General features: G+C 45.6%; 1 protein-coding gene across 5 annotated transcripts in view; it reads left to right on the forward strand.

Annotated features, from left to right (window-relative positions):
• Nucleotides 1–240: 240 nt before the first annotated feature.
• Nucleotides 241–27318, forward strand: part of RBFOX2 (RNA binding protein, fox-1 homolog 2) — a 173671-nt gene continuing 146593 nt past the window's right edge. For all 5 annotated transcript variants that reach the window (XR_001876191.1, XM_017823353.1, XM_017823352.1 and 2 more), the window contains exon 1: nucleotides 241–438. Coding sequence is in view for 4 of the 5 variants with exons in the window: in XM_017823353.1 (XP_017678842.1) it covers nucleotides 241–438 (198 nt within the window). In the remaining variant the exon portion in view is untranslated. The remainder of the gene's footprint in view (nucleotides 439–27318) is intronic.

Raw genomic sequence — 27318 nt, forward strand, 5'->3', positions numbered from 1 at the left:
GGCGGCCTTTCCGGAGATTGCCGAGGGGCTCCGGCCCCTCCCCAGCCGCCGCCGAGCCCGTGACCGAGGCGCTCCGGTGGGTCGGAGCCCGGCGCTCCCGCTGCTGCTCCGGTCGCGGCGCGGGGCTCGCCGCCCTCCCCCTCCTCCTTGTGCCGCTCCTGCTCCTCCGGCAGCGCCGGGCGCCGCGGTGACAGAGCGGGGCGATCGCGGCGGGGGGCGGCCGGGGCTCCGGCGGCGCGGATGGCGGAGGGCGGCCAGCCCCCGCAGCAGCAGCAGCAGCCACAGCCGCAGCTCCTGGCCGGCGGCGGCGCGGGGTCCGCCCGCGGCGTGAAGCGAGAGCCGGAGCTGGAGCAGCCCATGCCCGGCGGGGACGGCGCCGAGGGCGGCCACAGCAAGCGGCTGCGGACGGAGGCGGAGGCCGACGGCGGCGGCATGCAGGTAGCGGGCAGGGCCGGGCCGTCCCCGGCTCTCCCTTCCCGGGGGCTCGGCCGGGCCGGGCCGCGTTTAATTTCGGTTTGCGGGATTCGGCGCGTTGCGCTCGGGCGTGCGGCCCTTTCCCGTCGGCAGCGGGGCGAGCGGGGCTCCCCCGGGCTCCCCCCGCGTTTCCCGGGCCGAGCCGGGCGGCTCCGGGGGCACAGCCCGGCACGTGGGGCGGCGGCGCGGGGCCCGCGGGAGCCGCCGCCGGGTCCGGCGCTCCGGGCACCGCGGTGCAGCCCGGGGAGGCCGCGGTGCGGGGCCGGGCGCGGGGCACCGGCGGCGCTCCGGGGCCAGCGGGGTTCACCCGCGCCGCCCTGGGGCTCGCGCGGCACCAGGAGCAATCCCAGGTACTGCCTGGGAAGGGGGAGAAGAGGAGTAGTGGGGCGTCTTCCAGCTTGGTTCGGGATCTCACGTTCCTGTTTGTCTTCTGCCAGCGCGGTTTGATCGGCCCCAAAACATCGCTCGTTCCAGGTGCATTGGCTTTTGTGTTTGTGGGATGATGCTGGCAAGGTATTTCTGCCTCCCTTTGTCTGGGTGTTGTGGAGGGTTGTTTTATTATGGCAGTTGCACTGGCCTTTTCTGCTTCTGTCTCTCGTGACGAGTATATGAGAGCTCTTTGTAAGTGGAGTGATTTATTCATCTCAACTTGTTTCTCCTCTCACCTTTTCTTGGGCTGGTAAGCGCTGCTGGTAGTTTCCAAGGGGAGCATCCTGTTCTCCACTGTGCTTCTCATCAAGATACCGAATGCTGGCCAATACTCTTCCCTTTTTGCTTCACAGGCTGCCCGCAGTTTTCATGCTCAAGATTTATTTATTTTTTAAACGGCTTGCAGCAGGGGAGTTTTGTTTGTGGTTCTATCTGATGTTCAGCCTTTCACGGTGGTCTCTGCACACCACAACATCGTGTTTTTCCCAGTGTGGTGGTGCGGCCTGAATGTGTGCTAGAGCTTCGCACCCAAGTGCTGCCGCTTGTGCTCCCCAAGGGCTGGCAAAAATCGTGCTGCACTCTTTTATCCCTTGGAGTAGTGTGTTCTCCCACACGTAGGTGTCAAGTATGACTCAGACAATGTGTACAGTTGCAAGGAGAAAGATGCTCAGCCTCGAAGGAGTTGAGTCTAACTAGGAGTTATGAATGAGTGCGCAAACACGGTGACATGAAATTCTTCCAGCTTTACAGAGTTGAACTGAGACAGAAGTCCTGTGTAACCACAGGAGATGCACCAGTTTACCTGCAGTTAGTGGTTAAACTGGTTGGTGTTCATGTAAACTAGTGGTAAATCAACTGAAAATTGCCTGGGAAGGGACTTGGACTGGTTTAGCAAAAGTCTGAATTTTTTTTTTTAATTGCAAATGAGTACAATTTCTGTACAGATAAAAGACTCCCCTTTATGTTTACATGGAAGAGTGTTTTGTTGTCTATCCAATGAACAGTGCAAGTTAGTAAGGTTGCAGCATTCAGCCACGAGGCTACGACAGTGCGTGTGTGCAGCAGTGTGTAATGCTGGTGTTAATGATACTAGGGATTAATTGTGGAATTAATTAGTGGAAAGTTGGGGTTTATTTCTGTATCAAATGGTGACAAACAGTGGAGAAATTAGGTGATGGGCTATTAGTAGGGTCTGATTTTTAATTATGTCTATAGTCAGTATAACTGTTCTTCAGATTAGGACACCCATATTGTACTTATTTGGCATTTATAGCATAATTTTAATATTTCCATATGTATATACATGGAAAAGATTTTTCAATCTTTTCAATATAAAATACAAAAATGAACATATATATATATGTGTGTGTGTGTGTGCACAAATACATACTGTTATTTGGAACTAGATGATCTTTAAGGTCCTTTTCAACCCAAACCATTCTATGTCCAGAAGTTTGTCTTGACTTTTTTTACTGTTAAAGCGTGTGGCTTATATATTTGGAGAATCTTTTCATGTTTGTAAGCAAGAAGTACCAAATTTGAAGCTAAACTTACAAATAGTATCAGAGGTAGGAAAAAAGTGTTCTCCAATGTTTGGGAAATTCAGTGTCTTTTAACCTAGAAGTCAAAACACAAGATTGCCTTTTACAAGGATTTTGGTTCAGATAGTGTCTTCTTTTGGAGTATCTTATTTTAGAATAACGGGTTCTTTTTAGTAAATCCTCTATGTTTAGCTGTATGTAATGCTTACAAGAGGAATAAAGAGCCTATTCTTTGATTTTTCTTTCTCCCCCCCATATGTACTAGAGGCTTTCTGGAAGCTGGAAATAACACCAGCAACTGTCGTACCTTGTTTTTCCTGGAGATCCTGTCAATTTTCTACTTCCTGTTCCAAGAGCCACAGGCTGTTGCTGTGTAAACTTGGTGACCTCAGGTCTCTGGGCTGATAGCAGGGAATCATGGAGTGCTGTGCCTACCACCATTTCTTCTTTGCATGACCTGTACCTACCAATGGTTCAGGATATGAACACGGCTTGTAATGCTGAAATAAATCATTTAGCTGTAGAAATTACTAATGTAACTCTAAAACTCATAGCTTTTTTTGGGTCCTATTAATATGAAGTATCAAAACTAGCCTACAGGAAGATAAGATAGTAGCTAGTTATTAAGACCTTGGGGGAAAGGGTGTCTAAAAGCTTAAAACAGCCCTTATATTTACTGGGCTTCTTGTTTTCTGCTGTCTCAGGCCAGCATGCTCAGACAGCTTATGCAGTTAGGGTTTCATTATCTAATCCATCTTTGATCAGGCCGGATAAATGGTGTTTGGCCAGTGCTGATCTTGTTAGGAGGGTGGTGTAAAGCTGCTTGAGTTGGGATTGGGACAAATCGGATCATGGCTGCTATCTGCTTCTGGGACATATTTCAGTTAATCATGGCGTGGGAGGAAAAGGTCCATCAGAAATTGCTGGTTTTTAGCTCCCTCTGTTTCATAAGTGGCAAAAATCAAACGCCGCCAGCCAGGAATGTCTCCCGGAAGTATTTGGATAGGTTTGTAAGCTTTGGAAGTGAAGTGCCCCAAAGGTGCTGCTGCTTTTTAACTGTATAAATACTAGCTAGTGACTAGTTTGTGCTCTTTGCTGGCTTGGATGGTTGGGTCATTTGGATCAGCTTGCTGATCTGAGTAAAAATAATGCCTAACAGAGGAAAGGAAAAAAAAAAGTTATATACTGCACTGAAATGCAGTTGTTGATGCAGCTGTATTTGCTGCTTGTTAAAAGAGACTGACTGCTCCACAGATGGAAGAGAAAGTACCCTTGCAATAATCTCTCTCCTCCTCTGTTCCTCGCACGATGAAAGATGAGAAATGTTGTGGCTAGCTAGAAAGTGTCCCTTTCTCTTTAGAGCTGCAGTCAAGGGTCCTGTTTTTCTATTCCAGGGTGCTGTTTTTGTATTCTTCTTCTAAGTGCTAGAGGTGTATCAGACATCTTACACTGCTGAAGAAAGTTACTAAAATATCTTCCCCTTACTTTGCTTGGTTGAATGAGTTAATCAACTCCTCCTTCAGTGCCCAAGCTGAATTTTGATTTAACTTTTTTATGGGGTCTAGACTGGTTAGTTTATACCTGGGGGTAATATATGGGTGGAATTATATGCAAGGTGTGAACAGAACTGGTCCTTGTTCCTCTTTCATGAATGACTTTTGTGCTCAGCATCCCTGAGTATTTGGGAGAGTTACTGTTCTGCAGCCATGAGCATGGCCAACTGCTCGGGGCAGACAGTGCAGCTGTGGTCTGTGCCTCACCCAGGCCACGTAAACCTTTAGTGGCAGCGATGAGTGGAGACTTTGTGTTGTCATTCAGCCATGTCTGCATAGGGTTCATAAAGATGACTGGTGGTGTTGAGATCAGTCCCCTGTGACTAAATAATGATGTAATAGACGATAAGTCTTTCCTCCGCAAGAAAGTCCACGGTATCTCCTCCTGCTGTGAGCCAGAAGATGGTCTGTAAAACCCTCTACCAGCCCAGCTCATTCCACCATAATGACTGGAAACCTTGAACTGCAGTATGCCACAGAAAGGGGGGAGCAGGAACATGGCTTGTGCTTCATGACAGCCACCAGTGTCCTCATTCAAATTGTGGCCTGTTTGTGGTGCTCCAGAGGACAGCAAGAAATCAGTCTGCTGATAATTTCCTAAGACAGGTTTGAGTTCATAAGTAAGAGGGCTGATTGGGATTGTAATCAAGAAGGGGCCAGTGTATAAGAGCTTTTCTGCTGTGAGGGATCCTATGGAAGTCTGTATTTTTAAATCCTACAGAAGAGAACATCTAGTTCCAGTAAATGGTGGAAAAGCTGTGTAATCAGGTTAGCTTTTTCCTCCCTCTTATTATTCATGGCATGGCTGTCTTTGTAAAGAGATGCAGAGCAATGCAGGGGATACAAGATACTACCGAAAAGAAAGGAAGTTCCAACCTTTAGAAGCTGACCCCTGCCTTGGATCCAGGATGAGGTTTCCTAGGATGCTTTCCACAGACTATTGCTGATGTGTTGAGACATAATGAATCACCTCTAAGTGTGTTGTTGTTTCTCTGTTTGCTTTTGTCCTTTTTTTTTTTAAATATTTGTGTGTTATGAGTTAGACCTGACACAGTCTGGGAACACTTAAAAAATCTCCAGTTCAAAGAAAACCTTTGGCAAACAGACTGAAAGTTGGGATTTTAGAGTTGTTGAGAATGCTTTAATGTTGGCTCTTTTCTTACCCTACTCAGGAAAATGGAAAACCCAAGTGAAGTATTCTGGATGCTTTAGTACTCCTCCAGGCTCTCTCGTTATTTCTCTGTAGATTCCAGAGGTTTCTGTTTAAAGGTGATGGCCGCAGTTGTGAGGTTGGAAGCCGAACAGAGGTCTGGCTCTACTGGAGATGGTTTCCTTCTGCATATGTGTACCAGCTGTAGACATATGCTTTTTATTTTTCCTTTTCAGAATTCCCGTTTAGAAACATGAGTGCTCTGATATTTTGCAGGAAGCCCAGGCCTCTCCTTTGCCTGTTGGAAAGGTTGCCCACCTAGCCGAGTTTGGAGCAGCTCCAGGCACATCCTGTGAAATACCCTCTGTCGGCTTTTCCTTCCAGTGATGTAGCAAGCAGGGCTCCCGCTTTGCCCTTCTGCATTGGGGGTTTGCGTCTCTGTTTTCAAGGTTGTCTCAAAGAAGTGCTGCTCACTGAAGGTTTAGCAGCCGTGTTGCTGTGCTGGCTTCATGCTTTATTGTGACTCTGCTGAGAGTTTCCTGACTGTGCTGAGAGCTTTCAGCAGCTCTGCTGCGTGAGGCTTGTGGGAGTAGGAGTACCAGAACACACGAGATGCAAAGGAGGCAGCAGTAAAATGAAATAAAAAAAATTAACTGCTTCATTTGCACTAGTGGTAGGGAAGCCAAATTGAAGTCAAGACGAATCTGGACTGGATTCTGTGTGTGGTCTGTGACCCCCTGGAAACTGCTGCTGAAGGACATACCCCTGTTAGCTTGGAAAAATAAAGCCTGTCGTTAGCAGCATTTGGTTGGCTGCACAGGAACCTCTGCCCCTTTGGAAAATGCTAGGGATCACATCAGTAGATGATGATGTTTCAAAACCTATCACTGTGCTGCTGACTTGTCTCTTGGCGTGCAGTAAACCTTGGTTTTTGTATGAAGTGAAAGAGAAGGGCAGATGTTTTGGATGTCTGGAAACCTCTTATTTAATTTGCCCATCTCTGATATTACTTGACCTTCTCTCTGTGTGTGTGTGTGTGTGTGTGTGTGTGTTTGCTTCTGAAATGTGGTGGCTGAGGGATCAGAGGAACATCCAGAAGAGAAGTGAGAGAAGCAATTAGAGGTAACGAGTTCCAGTTCATTGAAGCATTCTGTTGATCTACATTTTACAGTGGTATTGAGTGGACGCCTGAGTGTAGCTGTCATGAGATAATCCCGATGTTTAGGGATTAGAGCTGCTTGGCTGCATTTTGGGCCTTAACTCCCTTTGCTCTCCAATAAATTTAATTTTGCCAGCAATCTTGTAAATTCAGTTTGAAAGATGTGTGTGTATTTTCCCCAGCATGCTTCCCCCTCCTTCTGCTTCACTTTCCTCAGCGCACCTCCTTTTTTCTAGGTTGAGTTAGAGGTGTTTGTAGGAGCCAAATCTACGATGACAGGGGCTGTATGAAACAGTCCTCACCAGTCCTGGTCCACGCCACTGTCCTGACCCCACAGCATTCCCTGTCAGGGCTCTGCTGAGCTGTCCTGCTGGGCTGTGCCAGGGCACCTTTCCTGCAGAAAACCTTTGCTGAGAAAGACCCGACATAGTTTTCTAGGTTTCTAACCTTCGTTCTCAGCTCTGGAAGATTTCCAGGGTGTTTGTGAACCGTTCCAGTGTCTCTCTTGTTTGGCTTGTCGCACATACATACGGCATCTACCGAAACCACCCCTATCAGTTCTCTTGCTGTTCTGAAGGAAATGGGTCTTTAACTCCTTAGCAGTGATATGATGTATTTAAGTGGCCACAAAGAAGGAAAGGTTGTACACAAAAGCTCCATTGTTTAATGAGGGGCATCAGCTGAACTTGAGCTGGATCCAGCATCTGCTCGGGCAGAGCAGGAAATTTTGGCAGGTTCTGTCAGCTCACTTAGTGCGACATTGGTGTTCAATCAGCTATACCATTGCCACCTCCTAACCTTTGGAGTGTGGGCAGAGTGTACTTGTAATTCATACCGATTAGAAAAGAGGTAATGAGATCTTTTACTTGGATAGGACAGTGGGATTCACTCTGGCATGTTTTTGGAAGGGGCTGTGCTTTCACGAGGCTGTTGCTTGTGCTTGCCTTTGTCTTAGGAGAGTTTGTTGTGCAGAAAGATTGGATGCTTGCTTCAAAGAGCATGGGCTAGAAGCAATTGTTGATTTTTTTTTTTGTATGACTTTCTTGGGTTTTGCCTGCTCGTAATTGCCTCAGCAATAATGCAAGTATTAGCATAGAGATGGGGAAGAAGCTGCATCATTTAAGGGGGGGAAAAAAACCTCAGCGTGTCAGCACTTTTTACCCTCTGGCTGTACGTAGCTAAATTTCCTTTAATAAAGAGACTAAAGAAGCAACTTTATGTGGCATTCTGTGTGCTGCAAATATCAAAATATGCTCCCCAGAGGCCTTTGAGGTCTTGGGATCTGGATCCAGCTCAGGTTTCTTCAAGGAACAAGAGCATTGTGCTCTTTCAACGGAGGCTTTCTGTATAGCTTTCCCACTGCTATTTCTGTAGGAGATCCTTGCAGACACTTGGGGTGGTTATCACCGTTGGAGGTGATGCCCAGGAAGAAAATCCCACCAAAGCATCACTAAAAAGCCTTGATTTAGTGCTGCGTGGGCTGACGGGAGGCTGTAGCTGGGATCCTAGTGCTATAATTTGCTGCTTGTGGTTGCCGTTCCCTTACCCGGATAGGGGCGGGAAGGTCGCCTTTCTTCCAGCCTGCTCACTGACCTCAGGCAGCGAGGCAGGGGGAAGGCTGGACTCTGAACTGCTGAGGGGCTGGGTGCCTTCTTTCTGTGTTCCCAGATCTGCAGGCAGAGGAGCCAAGCGTGACTCTCCAAGGAGTTTCTGTGGGATCGTGCTTCTGAGCCATCTCTGCCTGTCTTTTTGGTTTTATTCTGTTCTGTGGCTTTGCTTCCTTCTTGTGGGAAGAAGTGAGGGGAAGTGCAAGGAATGGCTTCTCCATTACCCTTTGTACTCTTCTGTCCTGGAAAGCAGGTCCGTCAGAGGCCTCTTTCCTATCCTTGTTTCATGTTAAAAGCCCTGTGTGGCGTTGAAGTGAAGCTGGACCAGGAGGGAGTGTATTTTGTAGGTACTTTGCCTTGCCTGTTCTTGAAGCTCAGCTTTGGAGTGACGTGGGGTTGTTCCTGGGATTAAAGACTGCTCTCTCTGAGTGATGCTGCTTTTACTTCCATTAGTGGGACCAGCCATACAGCCTGAGGAGATCCAAAAGGTTCATTCATGGAAGGAAGTCTAGGCTGTGGTGTTGCTGCAGCAGATGGAACCATGGGGCATACTGAAGGAAAGGGGAGCTGGCAGTGTGATATGGGCAGATGTCCTGGGACTGGTGGCATGTACAGGAGTGGGAAGCAGGAGTTTGTGTTATGTTGGCCTTAGGAATGATTCAGATTGTGGAGGAAACTGTGGCAATAAAGCGTTTGCAACACTGCTGCTGTTTTGCAGTAGTGGATCTGAATGTGTCTTGGGCAGCCTGCAGGAGAATCCAGTTGGCTTCTGAAGTTCCTGCCCATCCTGCTGTTTGTTTTGTCCAGGAGCAGAAGTTGAAGCATGTGAAAATGCAGAATGCTCTCAATGCTCCAGTTTTTGGAAGAGGTGTGTTACGCTACGGTGGTGCTGTGGGGGTTGGGGTTTGACCTTCTGTGGTCTGAAGGTGCTGGGTGCTGTGTCCTCAATGCAAACGAGACAGAGAACATGCCAGAGTGAGAACCTGTGCTGCAGCAGGCTGCAACTGGGGAGACTTGATACATGGGGCATCCGCATGGTAGGGGTCGGAGTTCATGCCCAGCAAGTGCCCAGCAGGAGAATGTGGCAAGAAGGCATCGTGTGAGGTCATAATTATGTGGCTGTACCTTTTATGTTTTTAGAAATGACTTCATCTCCGCAAGTGTAGCAATTGGATAGTGCTCACTGAGCACTATTAAATCTAATGGGAATTTTGTAACCAGTTAAAATGGGTGTGAGGTCAGGTTTTGGACCGAGAGCTATCCAATATTTCATTTCTTCTTTTTCATCTCACGTATGACCCCAAACTGAATTTACTGCAGATAATCTAAACTTTGCACTGAAAACACAACTATTAATTTTTAATGGTCTCTTCTATGGTACTCACCACCGTGCTTCAGAGATACTGATAAGCTTATTTTTTAGTTTTTCTGAGATGTAGAAAAGGTATATTCTGTCTTATTGTAGAAATGGGGAATTGTCGTACTGGTTATAAGACCAGTTTTGCAAAAATCTGATTGACACTTATAACCTGGTTTATTTTTGATTTGTATTTTTTACTGTAGTTGATGGGGTTTTGGTGATATTTAAATCCTTGATCTATGACTCTCCACAACATCCACTCTATATGTGAATGCCACTGCTTCCACAGGATGATCCTTAAGTGTGTCACGTTGGGCAGATATAAAGTGATGTTGTCTTCATCTTAAGAAACAGCAGAAAAGCTTGAATTAAGTAACTTGGTCATCATTGTAGTTAAACTTCACTTGGAAAATGAGGTTTGAAATCTAACTTTTCAAGTAGAATGAATATTGTTTGTCTTAAACTACAAAACCACGTACCTTTTGGTTTCTGCAGCTGTTTCTCCTGATCAGAACACAGCACTTCCTAGGCTTGAATGCAGTGGGAATCAGGAAAAAATAGCATATAATCCTGATTTGTTGTAACATCCCTGCACATGAGGAAACAGTGCAAGTTGCATGGGTAGCTGTAGCTGCTATTTTTTAATCCACAGGCCTTGACTTTTGCAGTTGCTATTCTAGGAGAGAATGTAGCTACATTGCCTTTTGAGTTAAAAGCATGTTTCTGTCTGTTAGCAATCAGAGAGCTGCTGTGTGGACAGGAAGGGCAGGAACTGGCTCCTGACCTGCTCCTGCGCTGGCTGCCATGTGGGACCTGCAACTCTCTCCCTTCTTGGGTACCCAGGTCTCAGTGTGGTCACTTGGACTATCCAGGAGGAGAGAGAGGCATGTTTTGCTGAGGACACTTTGTGACACATTAGGGCTGCAAATCAATCCAGTTGCTTTTTGAAAAGAGGAGATAAGGGGCAATCTGGCAATACATTGTTTGTGCCTCTGCATGTGTTCTGGGAATTCTTGTTGCCTTGAAGTGACAGGAGGAGATGAGGTTGGAGTCCTCTCCAATGCTCACGTGAATCTAGTGGAGACCTGACATCCGCTGATGTCACCAGCTGCATTTAACAGCTTTTTTTCCTATATGACCTGTGTACCTAAGCACTTGGAAGATTCTGACTTCCCGGGCTAGTTAGATTTCCCTAAGAGTGGTGGTCTACATGCCAAGTGTTGTGAGGGCTGGGCTGAGAGGTCACAGTCACGGACAGGAGGCAATACCATCCTCTGCAATGCCATGGTGGAATGGATTCAGCAGGAGGTGATAATGGCTTTTGTGAACAGTGCTGTCTGTGTGATGGTTAGATGTCAACCATGGACCAGAGAATGGTTCAGAGAAGGGGAATGTAAAAAGAAATGGACTAATTGTGGATTTTGATCATCAAATAAAGAGTTACAGTGGAACTAACCCTTTGTAGTGTTTCCATCTGTCATGGTTTAATCCTAACTGGCAGCTGAGCCTCATGCAGCCACTCATTCACTCCTCCTCACTGGGAAGAGGGAGAGAATCAGAAGACTAAAAGTGAAAAAACTTGTGGGTTGAGATAAAGACAGTTTAACAGGTAAAGCAAAAGCCAAACATGCAAGGAAAGCAAAACAAGGAATGATTTCACCATGTCCTATGGGTGTTCAGCCATCCCAGGACAGCAGAGCTTTATTATATGTAATGGTGACTTGGGAAGACAAACTTCATCCCTCCAAATGTCCTCCCTTCCTCCTTCTTCCCCCAGCTTTATATGCTGACCATGACACCATGTGGTATGGAATATCCTTTGTGTCATTTGGGGTCAGCTGTCCTAGCTCTGCCCCCTCCCAATTTACTGTGCACCCCCAGCCTCCTTGCTGGTGGATTGGGGTGAAGCAGAAAAGGCCTTGACTCTGTGTAAGCACTGCTTAGCAGTAACTAAAACATCCCCGAATTATCAACACTGCTTCCAGCACATATCCAAAACACAACCCCATACCAGCTACTGTGAAGAAAATTAACTCTATCCCAGCCAAACCCATGACACCATCTGTCCATCCCTTCTTTCAGTGCTCACTTCTGACCTGTCAGGACTGTTGTGATGGACTTGGATGTGGTGAATGAGGCTGAGACTGGTATTTGAGTCTGTATTGTCTGACCATCTGATAAACGTGTCTATATATATATGTCTGTATGTGACTTTGCCAGGAAATTGAAATTATGCTTGTAATTAGGTCTGTTTTTTGTGTGTGCTTCTGTCCACTGATTACATCCTTCCAGAAGAGGCTGGCTGCATTTCATCATCTTGCCTGATCTCTTCTGGCTTTTAACGGGAACATCATGTGGTCAAATACTGCAGATTCAGAAAAATAACTTTTCTCTGTTGATTAATCACAAATTAGCACCATTAAGAATTCTTGGTGCTTCATATTCTGTCTTGAAATCTGTGTGTCCGTAGGGCTGAGAACTGAGTGTATCTGTTTCAGCCAGATCAGTGCATAGGTTCTCCTGGGGATGCTTCCCTTGGGGAAGGTGTTGACTAGAATAGATGAAAGTGCAATGAAACTTTGTGTGTGTTTGTTTTCCTTCTGTTATTAATTGCTTAAAGGGTTGAGTAAGAATTCCTCCTCTGCTATGGGTTGATGTTTTCATCTTGAGTGATCAGGTATTTGTAACTGCTTGGCATACCAGGAGGAGCATGGGTTGGATTTGCAGCTTCGACCATGATTCCTTTAAGGGCCGGGAATTTTTTGATGAATGATTTCACTTATGTCTGGACTCTTAGTTGATGGATGTAGATGGAGCATGTCCATGTTGCTTGGGAAGGTTTCCTTAAATAGGCATGACCTTTCTAGTGAAAACAGGAAGATAGTTTTTGCATTGGATTTTTTTTTGAGCATGGTGTTTGTTTCATTTTTGGAACTCAGATTACTGCAGACATTTATGGTGGAAGTAGCTCATAGGCTTGGTAGCTTTGTGGGGCAGGGTTTGACAGCTCCACTGAAGTTTTGATAGGGATACTGGGTTGCTTTGCAGTGTGGCATTTGATACAGCATTTGTTTATCCTTACTGTATTTGTTACATCCTTTCTGAACCAGCCTCTATTTTTCACTTTTGGTGGTCTGGTTCTCCTTCCTTCTCATGCTGGCATCAAAACCTCTGAGGCATCTCTATGTACAGGGAAAAGATTAGCCAGTCTGCATGTTTTAACATGTAGCTGGGGAATGGATAGTGATTCACTAGGTCTGCTTCATCCTCTGGTAAGTGTTCTTGTTTCTGTTGGGTTTTAGTAGTTGTTGGTGTGGAATTTGCAGGCAAATTCGGGAGAATGGTCCTGTTCCCTCAGAATGAGGAACCCTCTGGCTGCAACGTGAATGTGGTGACAGTCTTCCTGAAGTAGTGCCTGTTCCTTACTCCTTGGGAGGTGTAGCAGGAGGTGGGTGTGTTTGACTCCCGTGTGCACTGAAATTTTCCAAGATGCCTGGTTTCAGCTAGTCACTGTTGCTGACAAGGTGTTAGCAAGCTGCTTTGTGAAGTCTGTCTTTAAATAAGCATAAAATCTCTATGCTTGGGCTCAGATATCTATTGTAAGGTGTTCTGTGAGGTAGCTTCTCTTCGATTTCATGCTTGATAAGGAGATGATGCATGTGTTCTGGAGAAGATGCAGTACACTGGATAGACTGACCAGCCCTGCTGGCACAGTAGTATCAAGGGCTCTGTTTGCCTCGTGTAGTTGACCTGATCCTCAAGGTTAGTCTGAAATACAAATTTTATGTCCATTCTCCTGGCTCACCAGTTTCTTGATGCCTGAATTGTTGGGAATTTGCAATTAAGATACTGAGGTCTGTAGATCTATCTGGTTGGTTCTGCAACTTGTGATTTTCACTTTTGTTTTTAGAATAGGATTTTAAAGACAGTCCTGAAATCTCTGGGCACTTTGGGCAGGAGTAAACATGTGGCATTTTTCCTCTTCCATGGGTTAATTCCTACCATTGTAAGGCTTCCCCTGCCTCTGACTTCCTGGGCAGGATTTCTGATGATGAATACAGTCACATTAAATAGTGGAGAACTTCTTAATAGGTCACTTCCCAACTTTACTTCCTAGGTAATATTTTTCTGTCTTGTATGGATTTTCCTGGGGTGTGGAGGCTGTTGGATGACTAACTTCACTCTCAGAATGATGTGCTTATTTGTAGATGGCTATTGCTGAGTGCTCCTCATGGAGACAACTATCTTCATGAAGTTGCTAGAAAAAATAACCATTAATTTTGTACAGGCTGTGTTTGAACAGGAGCAAATAAGATTGCAGTGGGAAGGGAGGATGGGATGTGGTATCACTCATCTTCCAAAGGCTGTTCCATCCTCATGGAGCCAGAGCAGGTGGTCCTGCCTTCCCTGGTTACTCAAGGGGGGCTTTTACCTCTGTTAAATTAGCCCTGGGTTGGAGTTGCTGGAAGCGGGTCTAATCAATGCTAGTTCAGTATGTTATGTGTGAAGCTAATTGACAGGGTAGAAAAAGTGATGTTGCCTGTAGGAAACTTTCTTCTTACCTGGAAGAGGTATAAAAATGTAAAATGTCCAGTAGGAAAATTTTTTTCTTCCTTGAGTGGTTTAGCAGTGATAACCAAAAGCAAATTATTCAAGGCTGTGTTCAGAGCCCTCTGATAGTATTGTCATGGCTTCTACTTCTGTTTACAGATTTCCCATGTAGCTGAATTAAATTAACAAGACCAGTCAATTCATTGCTGCTGTATTTAACCCCCTGGGCAGCAATGAATCTGGCAAGGATGAAGCATCATTTTCATGTGCTGCTTGGAAAGGGAGGATGTACAGCAAAATGAAGTAGTGTTGCTGCTTGGGGGAGGGATTCACAGGCACAGCTCAGGTGTCAGACTAAGGGAATAGTGTAGGTTCCCAGAAGTCTTTTTTTTCCCCACGGCTTCCAGTGTGGGTCAGTCACTAGGTAACGTGAAGGTTTTTTTTTTTTTTTTCATGTACGGGCTAGCCGGAGACTAATGTATCCACAGAGTTTGTTCAAGGCAGATAGCATTACAGGAATCAAAACAGATCTCTTGGTTCCTGTTCATTGATTTAATCCTTTGTTTTTAGCGGTTAAATATCCCTGTATTTTTTAGCCTAGCCTTCGTTATCCTGGATTTGAGCCCTTCTTAAATCCTAATTGCACGGTATTCATGCTAGGAAGAAAAGTGTGTGAGGTAATGCACAGAAGAATGAAACAACTCCACCGGGTCACCTGTGAAGGAGCAGAAATCTTGGAGCACTGGGTTCAGTGGGCCATCTTTTTCCCCTAGTTTGAACTAGGTGATCTCCTTGCTTTAATGCTGCCCCCTCCATCTAAAGGAGGGTCCTTGGGGCTTGGTGAGCTGTGCACTACTCCTGTCTTGTGCTTCATCAGTTTGCTGTGTTAGCAGGAGGGAGTTTGCAGGATTTTACAGCATCTTTCCCTAGCTCCAGAATTCAGTTAAAATTTATTACATATATGGATCTGCATCCTGTTGTTACATGTTTAATATTTTCTTTAGGCTTGTGCAAAATACATGGTATGACTGTACAGATTTATCTTTTTTTTAATGACCTCTCCCATGAGTCTGCATAGCTTGTGAGATTGGTATGATACTATGTGCTTAGCCTTGCAGCTGGTTTGGAATTCTGGGCTTCACCATGCCATGCTTGCTTTTCTTGTCTGTTTGCTCCAACTTTTTTATGTGTTTACAGATACTGGTGCAGTTTGCATAGCAGGAAGTGTCCCTTTGTAGCAGCTGATGAGTGGATGATGGACAGCTGATTAAGCTAAACCTTCAAAAGGCTTCTGAAAAAAAAATCAGTAGTATTAAATTTATGACTTGCAAATGTTGTATTAGTACTTCTGGGTTAAACAGCATTAGACCACCTGGTGTAGCCTGGTCTGACTGATAACACCCCTTTGCTCTGGGCCACCAAATGCTTGTGTCCGAGGGGTATTTACAGTAGGTACAGCCCCTGTGTAGTGACTCCCTGTGTTGGGGTGCATGGTGTGAAACCTTTCTTCAAGTCTAAGGTGGTCTGGGGGGTCAGTAGATTCTGAAAGAAGTGATCCTTTCCCTCTGCTCTCCATTTGGCTCAGAATTTCTTTTTCATGATCTCATAGAAAATGAGTAACGCCAAAGAGAAGAATTTATCACTAAATCCAGCTGACTCCACTATGGTGGGTGTGTTGCCTCTGCTGTCCTTTTGAGAGGGAAGGTGCTGTCCAGTGCTGGCAGTGCCCATCTCAGCAGTGCCAACAGTAGCAGCGTGTGCGTTGATGTGGCACGATGTATCCAGAGTGCAGCTGCACATCACTTCTGTCACCTGGGCAGCATCTGTAGCTCCGGCAAGGAGAGCCCTTTGCGTGTTTAGTACCACCATGCCACTGCCAACCTCTCTCACATCCATACTGCTTTAGGAGTGAGTGGTTGTCCGCTCCTCCCACAGAGGAGGGCGATAAACATTTGCTCATCCACGGTTTCTCTGATCCAACTGTGTTTCCAGCTCTGTCTTTGTATTTGACGGCAGGTCCTCCTTTCCCTTGGCGCGCGTCCGCAACGTGCTCATGTGCCGGCACGCGTGTGCTGCCCTTGAAAACAGACCCAACTTATTAAAATCATTGCTAGTTGCCATGGCAGCTGTTGTCGCTGTGGGCTAATAGGAAAGGCAATTACTGCTGCATGCTGGGGAGCGTACGGGGAGAGTGTGGGCAGGGGGGGACAGGCGACTGCATGCTGATGAATTGTGTGACGGATAAGTTGGCTGTCACAGTGAGCAAGCAGCAGAGGAGAGAAAGACCGGAGATGCCCTGTAATGAGGTTTGGCCAAATATGCCGTGTTTCCACCTCCTGGGCAGTCTCACGGAGAGATTCCCACCCTTCCTTTTATTGTGAAGGGGAATCTCGAGGTTGAGATGCATGTTTGCAGCTGGGTGCAGTGCATTGCTGCTCAGTGACTCTCAGCTGGCCCAGAAACTGAAACAGGGATCTGGAAAACTTTATGCATGTTGAAGATACTCATCTGGTCCCTTTCCTGCTGTTTTCTCTCTGTGAATATTCCTTTTCGGCTCTTACTTTGCTGTTTCCTGTAGGTCAAAGGTCATGATATAAAATAGCTCCAGTTTTCTTGGAGTGAGAAGGATCAGTTAAGAAAACTGCTTCTCATAGTAAATTTACAGCTAAAGGGAATTTGCATCTTTCATCTTTATTCTCTGAATTTGGGCAGCATGTGCCCAAGTAGTGCCAGCACTGTTTGTGCCCAGTGCAAACATGAGAAAAATGGGGACCATTTTATAGTGAGGAGCTTGTGGGAAATCAGTAAATTCCTTGAAAGATTTGAGTTGGGAAAGTAGGTGAGAGCTATAAGTCTGCAGCTTCTGTAAATCTTAGTGATATCCCAAACTGATTGACAGTGTCTGACAGAGTCCTGCACTCCCAAATTGCAACCCTCTGTCCCCTCCAATTTGTGCTGCTTTCTCTCGTGCTAGGAAATGGACTGAGACTTTGCTGCATAGGAGCTCTTCCAGGAGATTCTCTTCGGACAGCAAGAGGCACATCACATAAGTTTCTTTTGGCTTCTAGAGTCCCTGATGGTGTCAGTGAAGCTAAAATGATGTCTGTTGCCCCCTTCAATGGGGAGACAAGTCCCTGGAGGCATGAGGGAGGCTTGTGGCCCAGACAAAGTGAGAAGAATAAAACAATCCTCTTGGAGCAGGCAAAATTGGGACCTTGTCTGAATTTATTTATCTCTTTCAATTGATCTCCCAGCAGCTGTTTCCAACGGCCCTCTGGATCATGCCCCGTTGGGATAGCTGCGCTGACTCACTCACTGGGATGGTTTCCGCTGCGTGTGGGAGCCTGGCTTCCCAGGGAGCTGTGGCACCAGGAAGGGGAAGGTTTCTGGTGCATTTGATTCCCTCAGTCAAGATTATGCTGTGTCTGTTTAATTAGAGACTGCTGCTTTCTTTACTGGTGTACTAAATATAAATAGAGGAGCTGGTCTAATATACTTGAAGTTGCAAATGTCAGGAGTTGATAGCTTTATTCTCCTCTTGCCGAATCTGATTTGATTTTAAGTACTGCCACTAAATCTAATGATGCAGTAATTCCTGTTTGTAAAAGGGAATGAGGAATTTAGACTGAGAGGGACTTCATACTCTTCTCCCTTCTCTCATCCCACCTCTGTTTTACAAAGGAAGAGCTACTGGTTTGCAGGTGTTTGTACAGTAAGATCTGAAGGTCAAAAGGCTTGACCTAAATAGACTGTGAACTAAGTTTGTATTCAGCTAAAATACAGTTGTAAGGTTTTCTCTCTGCACAGTTTTTGGCACAGATTTGTACATTCCAAACATTACCTTTGTGGCAGTCAGCAGAGTGCCAAAAAAATTTAAAAAGATAATAAAAAATGCAGGGAAGATAAAGGAGCTGCTTCTGGAGCCCAGGCTTGCGAGGATTTACGTAGGGCTTTGTGTTCTGCTTGGGATTCTTTCTTTGCTGAACTACAGGATAAGTCCTAGCAGGCCCCAGAGAGATCTGTAATGGGACAGACATCTGTGTTTAAGATGCCTTGCCCTGTCCGTCTGCTGTGCAGGAAAAGGAATAGGTATCAAATGAGATTTTTTTTTTTTTTCCCCTCGAGGCTCCTGCTGAACACAGTGGACCCAATCTACCTCCATCTGCTTAGCCCTGTACAGTGCTGTTTGCTTGAGCGTGTCCCTGAGTTGTAGCGCGATGCCTGGGAAGTACAGCTGGCACTGCTGGCCACTGTGTGAAGTATTTGGTCCTGAATCAGTTGGTTGGAAAGTTCTTGAGAGCAGAAAGGATGGGGAGAGCTCCTCGTGGCGAAGACTGATTTAGTGCTGTTATCAGCTGCTTGGTACAGGGTGAGGCTCCGTGTCTTGCCCTCGGCTGCTGTTACTGCTGTAACTGCTGTTTGTTCATGCCCCGGCCAATTTGGAATGCTTTTGTTCTGGCCAGTGGGATAACGTGAGGTACCTTGTCTCAAGGCAAAGCTGGCTGCTGGGCTGGAGGAGGAGGGAGCACGCTCATTATGTGCTGGAGGCATTTTTGCTGTGTTGCAGCATGTGGTTGGAGAGGCATGCTTTAAAACTGAGACTACCTAGAACTTTGGGCTGATCTGCCAGGTCTCTTCTGGCCTCAAAAGTCGATCTGGCAGAACAGTTTCAGCATTAGATGTCTCTGTGGAAGGGGAGGAAAGAAATCCAGTGATACTTTTTGCCCTTCTTGAGGTTTTCCTGTTCCTAGTGGTGGCAAGGAGAAATTGTGTTTCTGGAATGTGTTTAGTTGTAATCATTGTCTGTTCTCAGTCTGCAAATAGGAGGTGGAGACTCTCCCCAGTGTTTCTGTGCGCTCCTGCTCATCATTAGACATTGCTGACCGGCACAGAGGATTTTTTCCGAAAGCTTTTTCCTCTCCTGCATGATGCAGTGTTGAATCAGTAACCCTGTCGCTTTGAAGGTTAACATTTTTCATATCCCCAACACTTATATATTGTCTTGCTTTATCCCCCTTTTCCCTCCCCCCAGCTTTTCCCATTTTTGCTAGACTAATATAATGCTAGCATTTCCAGGGGCAGAGCAGTGGCTGCGAGAGAATAGCCTCCATCCTCTTCTGCTTTAAGCTTTGGGAGCCCGGCTGATGGAGAGCACATGACACTCCCGGTGGCTTTTCCTTCCAGACGGGACACAGGGAGCTGTGTGTGTGAGGGGAACAAGCTGTGCTGTGTAGCGCGTCGGCGCTCCACTCCCGCTGGTGGCAAGGGCAGGCCGGGCTCGCTGGCTCCTGCCAGCGTGGCACGGTTCACCAAGCCGGCGGCTTTCCCGGCACCGCGGGCCTTGCCCACCCATGTGCCGCTCCCGCACCGGCTCCTCGTCCCGAGCCCGAACGTGAGTGCGCGGGGTGGCTGAAGGCAGTGTGAGCAGGCTTCGCCTTTCCTCGGCATGGTGTAAGCGAGTGGAGTGTCTGAATTATTCACTCTCCTCGGCCTGCTGTTCCTATTGAATTCCCGGTGTCGAGGCACCCTGCCAGCACCCGCTGGTGAATTCACTGCTGCGCCTGCCCAGGGCCGCCCTGCGCCCTGTGTGTTCGGGGCTGGGGGGGACGGGGCGGCCGCCTGCACCAGGCTCGCCCTGGAGTTCTGTAGCTGCAAGTTGGTGAGACTTAGGTAGCCCTAAGGTCTTTCCATCTGCAGCGTGGGTGGGTGCCCGCCCTTTTGCTGCTCAGAGGGTTGTTGGCAGGTTTGCGTGTGTCTCTGCCTTGCAGCCGTGCTGAAGTCTGCCTGGGCTACCAGATCCTAATCTTTTCCTACTGTTTCTTTATACGTGATATCTGGTATTGTGTCCTGTATGTATTTTGTCTGGGTGGCATGGATTTCTCTGCAAACCAAATCTTTATTTTTTACACACCATTTGGGGTTCTCCTCTCTTCTGTATACCAAGTTTTCAGGGATGGTTGTGCTAAAAAAGAAAAATCACATTTCACAATTTCTGAGAGGAAATGCTGCTTTTATTGTTCTAGTGGAAATCATTTCCCTTTTGCCCATGATGTTACTCTTAGTAATCTGAATAATTTTTTTCTTAAACGTTTAAAAGATCTGTACTGTTCACATTATCACAACTCGTAAAAGCTACTGAAGACATTTTATACTTTTGGAAGCAGATTATCACTTCTCTTTACGAAAACTTCTGGGTGTATGTTTGGTACCATCTTCATTGTGTTGATCCTCTGCTTTGTTCCTCTGTATTTTCTTTTTTAAGCAATTACAGCAGGTGGCTGGTCCCTGGGGAAGCTTCCTTTGACCAGAGTGCTCTCTGGTCCCGGTTCATGGAGTCGGATGGAGTTTCAGGTCCTCCTCCTGGCTGCACAGAGGAGTGTTTTTTCACCTCTAATTGGATCATGTAAATTGGCTCGTTCTTTGTCTCACCCTCTTTGTGCAGAATCTCCTTCTGGATTTTGATGAATAAATCAACCTTGACATTGGATTGAATTTTTCTTTAGTAGTTATGTTGATATTTGAAAACTAGTATATCTCATGAACAAACTAGGTGTAATAATCAGAATTGTGACCAATAGTTTCCCTCAAAAACCAATTTCTGTAGTAGAGGTGATATGTAAATGATGGAGTACACAGTGGAAAGGGCTTTTTTTTTTCCCTGCTTGTTTGTTTGTTTTGTTGTTGGTGGGGGTTTTTTTGATTTTTTTTTTATTTTTTTAAATCCTGTGCAGTTACAGCCCTCTTGGATTTTAGTGTTTGATAGAGTGCTGAGGGGTCCCCAGGGTCTGACAGATGCTGGACAAAACAGAGCTCCCTCCCAGAGAGAAACTCAGTCCTTTCATGCCTGTGCAAATGCAAAGCTTTTTCGGTTGGATGTTTTCCCCTCAGCCAAAGACAAAGTCTCTCAGAGTCACTGGCTGCAGTTTGCAGTGTGTGGTTGTGATGGGCAACCTCGCGGGGGGGAAAAATGTGCTATCCTTTTCCCCACTTTGACTCTTACACCTGGAGCAGTGGAGTGTGCTGTTACCTGTGAAGCAATGGCTGCAATATTGCTTGCTGTGGCTTCTCTGCAGCAAACAGCAGAGTAATTGAATGGAGAGAGAGGAGCATGACAAACCCCAGGAAAGCCTAAATCATTGCATGTGTCCATGAGCATCCACTGGCTATTAAATCAAAAAGGCTAGAAGGAAGAGAACAGAGGGTAAAGTAATTTTTTTTTTTTTTACCTTTTTACTGGCAGGAGTGGCAAGACGAATGTAGTATTCCCTGACAGTAGAGGAGAGGGAAATGTCTGAAACAAGCTTCTGCCTTTTGCTTTTAAAGTTGGATGAGTGGGAGACACCAAGTTGCAAAGGTGTGAAGCCTTCATGCAGCAACCAGGAGAAAGTCTGGGACTGCACTTCCCAATTAGCACACAGAACTTGCAAATGTGCTTTTGCTGTGGGCAAAAGCATTCAGCCCCTCCAGAAGTAAATAGAAAACCTGGCAGACTGGGACTTATGAATGGTAAGGCCTCCATGTAGTCAGTTGAGAAGCTAAACCTGATTGTAATATGTGGCATTTAGGATGCAGGAGAGCTGCAATTGCCATTGCCAGAGTGTGGGGCTCTGTTCTTTTATATTCTCTTTGGCTAGTAGAGATTTTAAGTTTGGAAGTTTCTCATTTGTACCCATTCATACCCACAGTAATGGCAGGAGAAACAGAAAATTTTTTATTCCTTCCCTCTTTTTTTATTCCCCCAGGAGATTTTTGACTGTTTTCAGAAGGGAGCAGATTTCAGTCTTTTTTTCTCATCTTCCTGATCTGATTGAAGAGCAGTGGGGGACAAAAGCAATCTCATTCAATCTGTGATTTGCATGTGTTCAACCCTTCTGTCCCAAATCTGTACAGTGCCTTTCTGTGCGGCTGATAACAGCTTTCCCATGCAGCAGCCACATCTGTGTGAAATTCCAGCATCCTTTAATTTTTTTCTTTTTTTCTTTTCCTGCTGCCGCTTCAAAGCTGCAAGTAATCCTCCAGGCACCAGTGCTATCTTTCAATAGACTCTGACTGATGCAATGCTGTCTTCATATGGGATGGGATTTGGGAGGTGCGGTTTTTCACCCAGGTGGATTACAAGCTTCATTTTGACACAAACATTTATACACTACAGGTGGTAGTGCTGGTGCCTCAGGACTTGGTTTTTGGCATTAGGAAGATGCACTGTGAATTCAGCAACTTCCCTAGGCCTTTATGCCTTTATGTGACAGTTTTAGTGCTGCAAAATCCCCATTGGTGTTGGTAGTTGCCTAGAAAGTGTAGAGATATGTTACATTTTAGTTTTGGTCAGGTTCATATATAAATATATATATGTATAAATATATGTGTAAAATGTATGTTTTATATAACAAAACATTTTCTTTTGTGGTCATCATTTAGGTTGCATTAAGCAATGCAACTAGTATAATGAGATTATTTGTTCTTTGCTATCCTCTTTAGGGAAAACCATATATATTCCTTCAAGATTAGTTTTTGAAGATTTTTGTACCTTTTTTTAATGTGAAAGAAAAAGTTTACCTTTTTTTTTTTGTTTGTTTTTTGAGACAGAGGGGATTTGAAGTAAGTATGTGCCTGCTGCTCCTGGGAAGTGATGACATCTGTGGTCCTCCTTGGTTTCAATGTGTTTTTTAGTATGACCTCTGTAAATGTTCACCCTGAGACATGCTTAGCCATTTGTATGGAGAACGGTAGTGGTTCAAGGCATGAAATCGTCACCTCTAGTTTCTGTGTGATTTGTGGTTTCCTAAAGCTGAAGTCTTGTGCTGTCACCGTCACCAGCTGTAATCCAGCTGAGGTGTAATGAAACCATTAATCACTGAAACCAGGTTATATTCCAAGCTAAGATAGTCTCTCAGCTCTTGGATGTGTGCAAATCTTGTTGTTGAAGGGTGTAGCATCAGGCTGAGAAGCAGGAACATTTCTAAAATATGGATACCTCAGATGACAGAGGATGTGTGCTTTTAGCATGTTTAATAGTGAAGTCTTCTACGTGCCTCATCCTACCCTTGACATTCTCCCCAGAATCAGTGTTCTGCAGTTGGTCTTGTCAAATCCTTGGTGTCTCTTTGTGACAGTGGTAGATGGGCCTGTAGCAAAGAGCAGTGCTTCTTGTCTGAAAGTCACAGAGGTCACAAATATGAAGCACTGGAAACAGAAGGGGTCTGTGTGTGCTTTTGCAAATTCGTTGGAGAAGAAAGTATTAGCATCTGGTTTTGTAGGTCCTCTCCAATTACTGATCTGAAAAATACCTACCAAGGGTAGGTAGATTTAATTGATAAAAATGCTCTTTCCCTCCTGAATTCTCACAGCTCTGTACATAATTAATGGACCAATCATGACAACTTGGTTTTGGATACTTGGGGCTACTATCTTTAGAGCATCACTTTGCTCATGAAAACTCTCTTAAGCAGCTCCAGTCTTTGGTAGAGCAGTAGCAGACTTGAGTTGCTCCCTGCTTCTGAGAATGGAGAAAGGGGCAAAGTATGAGCAAACATCACTTGTATCTGGTTAGGCCATACAGCATTGGAGATGTTTTGGCACGGGAAAGGGAAGCCATTAAATGTAATGAGAACCATGACTTTCTTTGCTGCCTCAGATGATTACTTAATGTTTCTTATGATGAATTCTTCAAGGGAGTATAAACTCTGAATCTTAAAGCACTGTTAAAGATGCCTGTGTAAAAGGCTCTGAAATGCATGGAGGTCAAGGGTTGGTAGTTTCTAAGGAGGAGTCTTGTCAGCAAAGCTCGCATTGCTCAAGTTGGTTTACGCAGATGGAAAACCATGCTTTCATTGAAAGAGCAGCCCTGCCTTCTCCCTGACTCCAACTATGTGGTCATACACCCTTCCATGTACAGGTGTTAGGGATTACGTGGCCTGTAGCGACCACTTTTGTTCATGAAGCTAATCCTTCTCCTTTTTGAGGGATTAGTTTCCAGGAGGATCAGCAAGCTGATCTGACTTGCCATGTTCTTCTGTGATCCCTACTGCGCATGCAAGAGGTGAGGTAGGGATGCACACTTGGGAACAGGAGGGGAAAAAAACCAGAGCAATTCCCTTTGTTGGCACAGTGATTTCTGAGGTTGGCTTAATCTGGCTGTAAAAACCATGCTCTTAAAAGGTTTGTATCAATGTGTAGCTCAAGGGAGTTGAGTTTTAATCCCTTTATACTTGGGCTGAACAGTTGTTACCAAATGCGCAGAAGGAAGGAGCAAGTAGAACTGAATTTATAGGGCTGCAACTGTCTGGAGCTTTGACTAAGAATGTTGGCTATATTTACAAAGGAACCGTGAGAAATAAAACAAAAAAGGCAAGTGGTGCTTTGGCGTGGTTTTAAGCTTTGACTGGCTCTTGTCTGCTGTTTGCCAGGGTGCCTTCAGTCTGCTCCAGCTCAGGAGTTTGCTATACTGCCAGTTTCTCTGTACCTAATTTAAGATGTTTGTGTGTTCAGTGGGAGGGTGGCTCCCTTTTTTGTTTCCTTCATCTGAATGTGTCACATAGGAAGATACAGGATGCTGTAATTTCAGGAGCCCAGTGTTTTTAGATTTCTTCTGTTCTGCATTTCATCCGCAGGCTCAGGGAGGGAAATGTTACTTCTTAATGCAAAGGAGTCTCCAGGGATTGCGCACAGGAGAGGTTTTTAGGCTAAATTATGAAGGAAACAAGCTTTAGATGAATGTGCTGTGACAATCCTTGCCCACACATGCACACTTACAAATCAAGTGGTAATTTCAATCACATTTAAAAGTTGGAGGAATTGTAATGCTATCACCTTCCTAAAAGCTTTGTGGAAAAATGATGATGGGATGGGAGAGATGCAGACAAGTGCCCCACGAAAGGCAAGGCAATCAGGACTCATGGATTATGCACTCCATATGGAGCAGCTGGACGATCTGTCTGGCCATGCCATGGTGTTTGCTCCCTTTTGCCTGGAGGAACCATAGCAGGGGACATAGTCAGAGGGGCTGTGGTTATAACTGCAGGAGGCTGGAATGGGAAGCAACCGGGGGAGGCAGAAAGAGGGTACAAATCTGCAAGGAACTAGTTTGGGTTAGTTCCCCTGCCTTGTTTATTGCATTGTCTTGCAGGCGGGGAAGGGAGAGGGCTTTGATGCTTTTGTGTGGTGCTGGCAGGAATATGCAGTCTGGGGGTTTTGAGACCTCCTGTAGCAGGGCATAGGTCTTTTTCCAGGGGCTTCAGACTATCCATAAAGACAATAGGGTGGAACTGTGGCCCTGTAAGGAATTTGTGCGCTGTTTCTGAGGTCTTCCTGAGCTTTAACTAAACCTAGAGCTGGTAGAAAGAGAGAAATGCATTGGAGGCAGTGCAGGCGTGCAGGATGCTGCAAGGAAGAACTGTGTCTGTCTCCTGCCTGTTTGACAGACCCAGATCTTGCAGTCTCTCACGTACCTGGGTTGCAGCAGCCTGGTGCTTTAGTGCTGCAGTCACTGCAAAGACCTCTGGCACCTGTCTTGACCTTTCACAGGTCCAATTTCTTCCTATGAGCTTGTGCTGTTTAATTGCAGTCTTAATTTTGTTGTCGATGGCTGTATTTAAATATAGGATGTATAAGAATATCCAATGCCTGAGACTACTGGGTGGAATACAAGCAGCGGCAGCTATTCCCTTATAAGCAGGGCTAGCAATCCCATCTGGGCTAAACTGAAGAATTCAGACCACTTGCAGATACCTCGCTGGTTAATTTTGCTCTCCACAGTAACACGATCTTTCCTAGAAACGCCTTCAGAGAGGCTTGCCTTGCTTCTGTGTGCAGTGAAATGGAAACAGTAACTTACTGTAAATGCCTGGTTTTGTCCCCATAGCTGAGTTGGGTGGTGTTTTGTTTTGAATCTTCCTCTCTTTTCAGAGCACTCTCCCAACTTTTTGGATGCAGCCTTCTAAGGGAAGATCAGGCCTTTCTTCCTTTTTTCTTAAAATTTTGAAACAAAGCATTACTTAAACTCCTCAAAACTATTCCAGAGAGGAGGTGTTCCTCCTCTGTGAGGGAGGGAGATCCTTTGATTAGTGTTCCCTTTCTCCTTGTTTTAATCCTGTTCTAATGGTGACTATTGCCTGCATGGGGATGTTTTGTCCCTCCAGCATAAGTTATTTGACTAGGTTGGGGCATCAGCTGTAGCCTACCAGCCTGTGCTGTTTATCTAGGCTGGGTATTTCTGGTAGGTTAGGTAGGATTTCTCACTTTTCATATGCCCTACAGTAGAGGTGTGACCACGGCTACCATGCAGGCATCTCGGGGCGGTCATGTTTAGCAATAGTTAGCTTCATGAGAGCAGTGAGGAGGTTTATATATCAAAAGTGGATTCCAAGGAGTCCTTGGTTAATGGCTTAGAAAACCTGTTATTTCAAGACATTTTTTAAAATTTATTTTTATGAATTGCACTCTGGTTATAGAGAGCTTTGGCATGTGGCCACATCCCATCCAGACTGTCTGTGGCTCATAAGAAGGTGGCAGTCAGCTACAGGGTGGATGTAAAGAGAAAAGCAAAGGTGTGTTGTTTTGTAGTGGAATGGCATTGGTTTATAGCAGGAATCAGTCATGTTACATTTTATATGGAATTGCTTAATTGGGATGTTGAAAGGTTAGCTTTGATTTTGTTTTGATACGTTTCGACATTTTTGCAGGCAAGTGTTTAGCACTTTGGTGTCTAATTAGAAGAAAAACCCTGAGAAATACTGATGTGTGTGGGAGAGATGAATAAAGGTAAAAGCAAGGAGGCAAGGGTAAAAGCCCTGCAGGCTTTACTTCCTTGTGGAGATAGCAACCCTTGCAAGGGGAGTACCTCTATAATAAACTGTTACGTGGGGATTTATTCTGGTAAAATTCAACAGTCATGACCTCTACTTTTCCCTTTTAAAATAGTAGTGAATGGGGCTTTGGAGACAGACACCCTCTTTGTCTTCAGAACATGTGCTGAGGCACTAACAGGCTGTCCCTGTCCTTATCGGAAGGAGCTTGTCAGGGGTTGGAAATGGCTGGATCAATCTCTGTTGCCTTTCTGATTCTTGGTACCTCTGAGGGCAGTAGGGGAGCAACAGCATGATGATGATGATGTGCTTTGCATCACAGTCTTTCTGTCCTCTTAAGAACAGAATTAAATCTTTCACATGTGTCTGGAATGTTTGTCTCTGGTGGACTGGGTTCTCTTGCATCCATGTGAGGATTTATGATAGAGAAATGGGAGATTCCAAAGGGCCAGAGTTCAGGGTGAGCCCTCAATGTGCACAGTGCTCATTTGGGGATATTCTAGCTGCAGGATGACTCGCTGTCCATGTTTTTGTCAAGTTGATCATATAAGGTGCAATTACTGCACTGGATACTCTTTGATCAGGGCTGTTTTTGAAGCGGTATGTGCCAAGGAGACACGAGGGTTTGGTCTCTCTCCATCCCTTGGGGTGCTACTTTGGGATGCCCCTCAAAAGCAGAGGGAGCTAACGT

The sequence above is a fragment of the Lepidothrix coronata genome, unplaced genomic scaffold (genome assembly GCF_001604755.1).
Source record: "Lepidothrix coronata isolate B3197 unplaced genomic scaffold, Lepidothrix_coronata-1.0 Scaffold102, whole genome shotgun sequence".
Taxonomy (NCBI): Eukaryota; Metazoa; Chordata; class Aves; order Passeriformes; family Pipridae; genus Lepidothrix; species Lepidothrix coronata.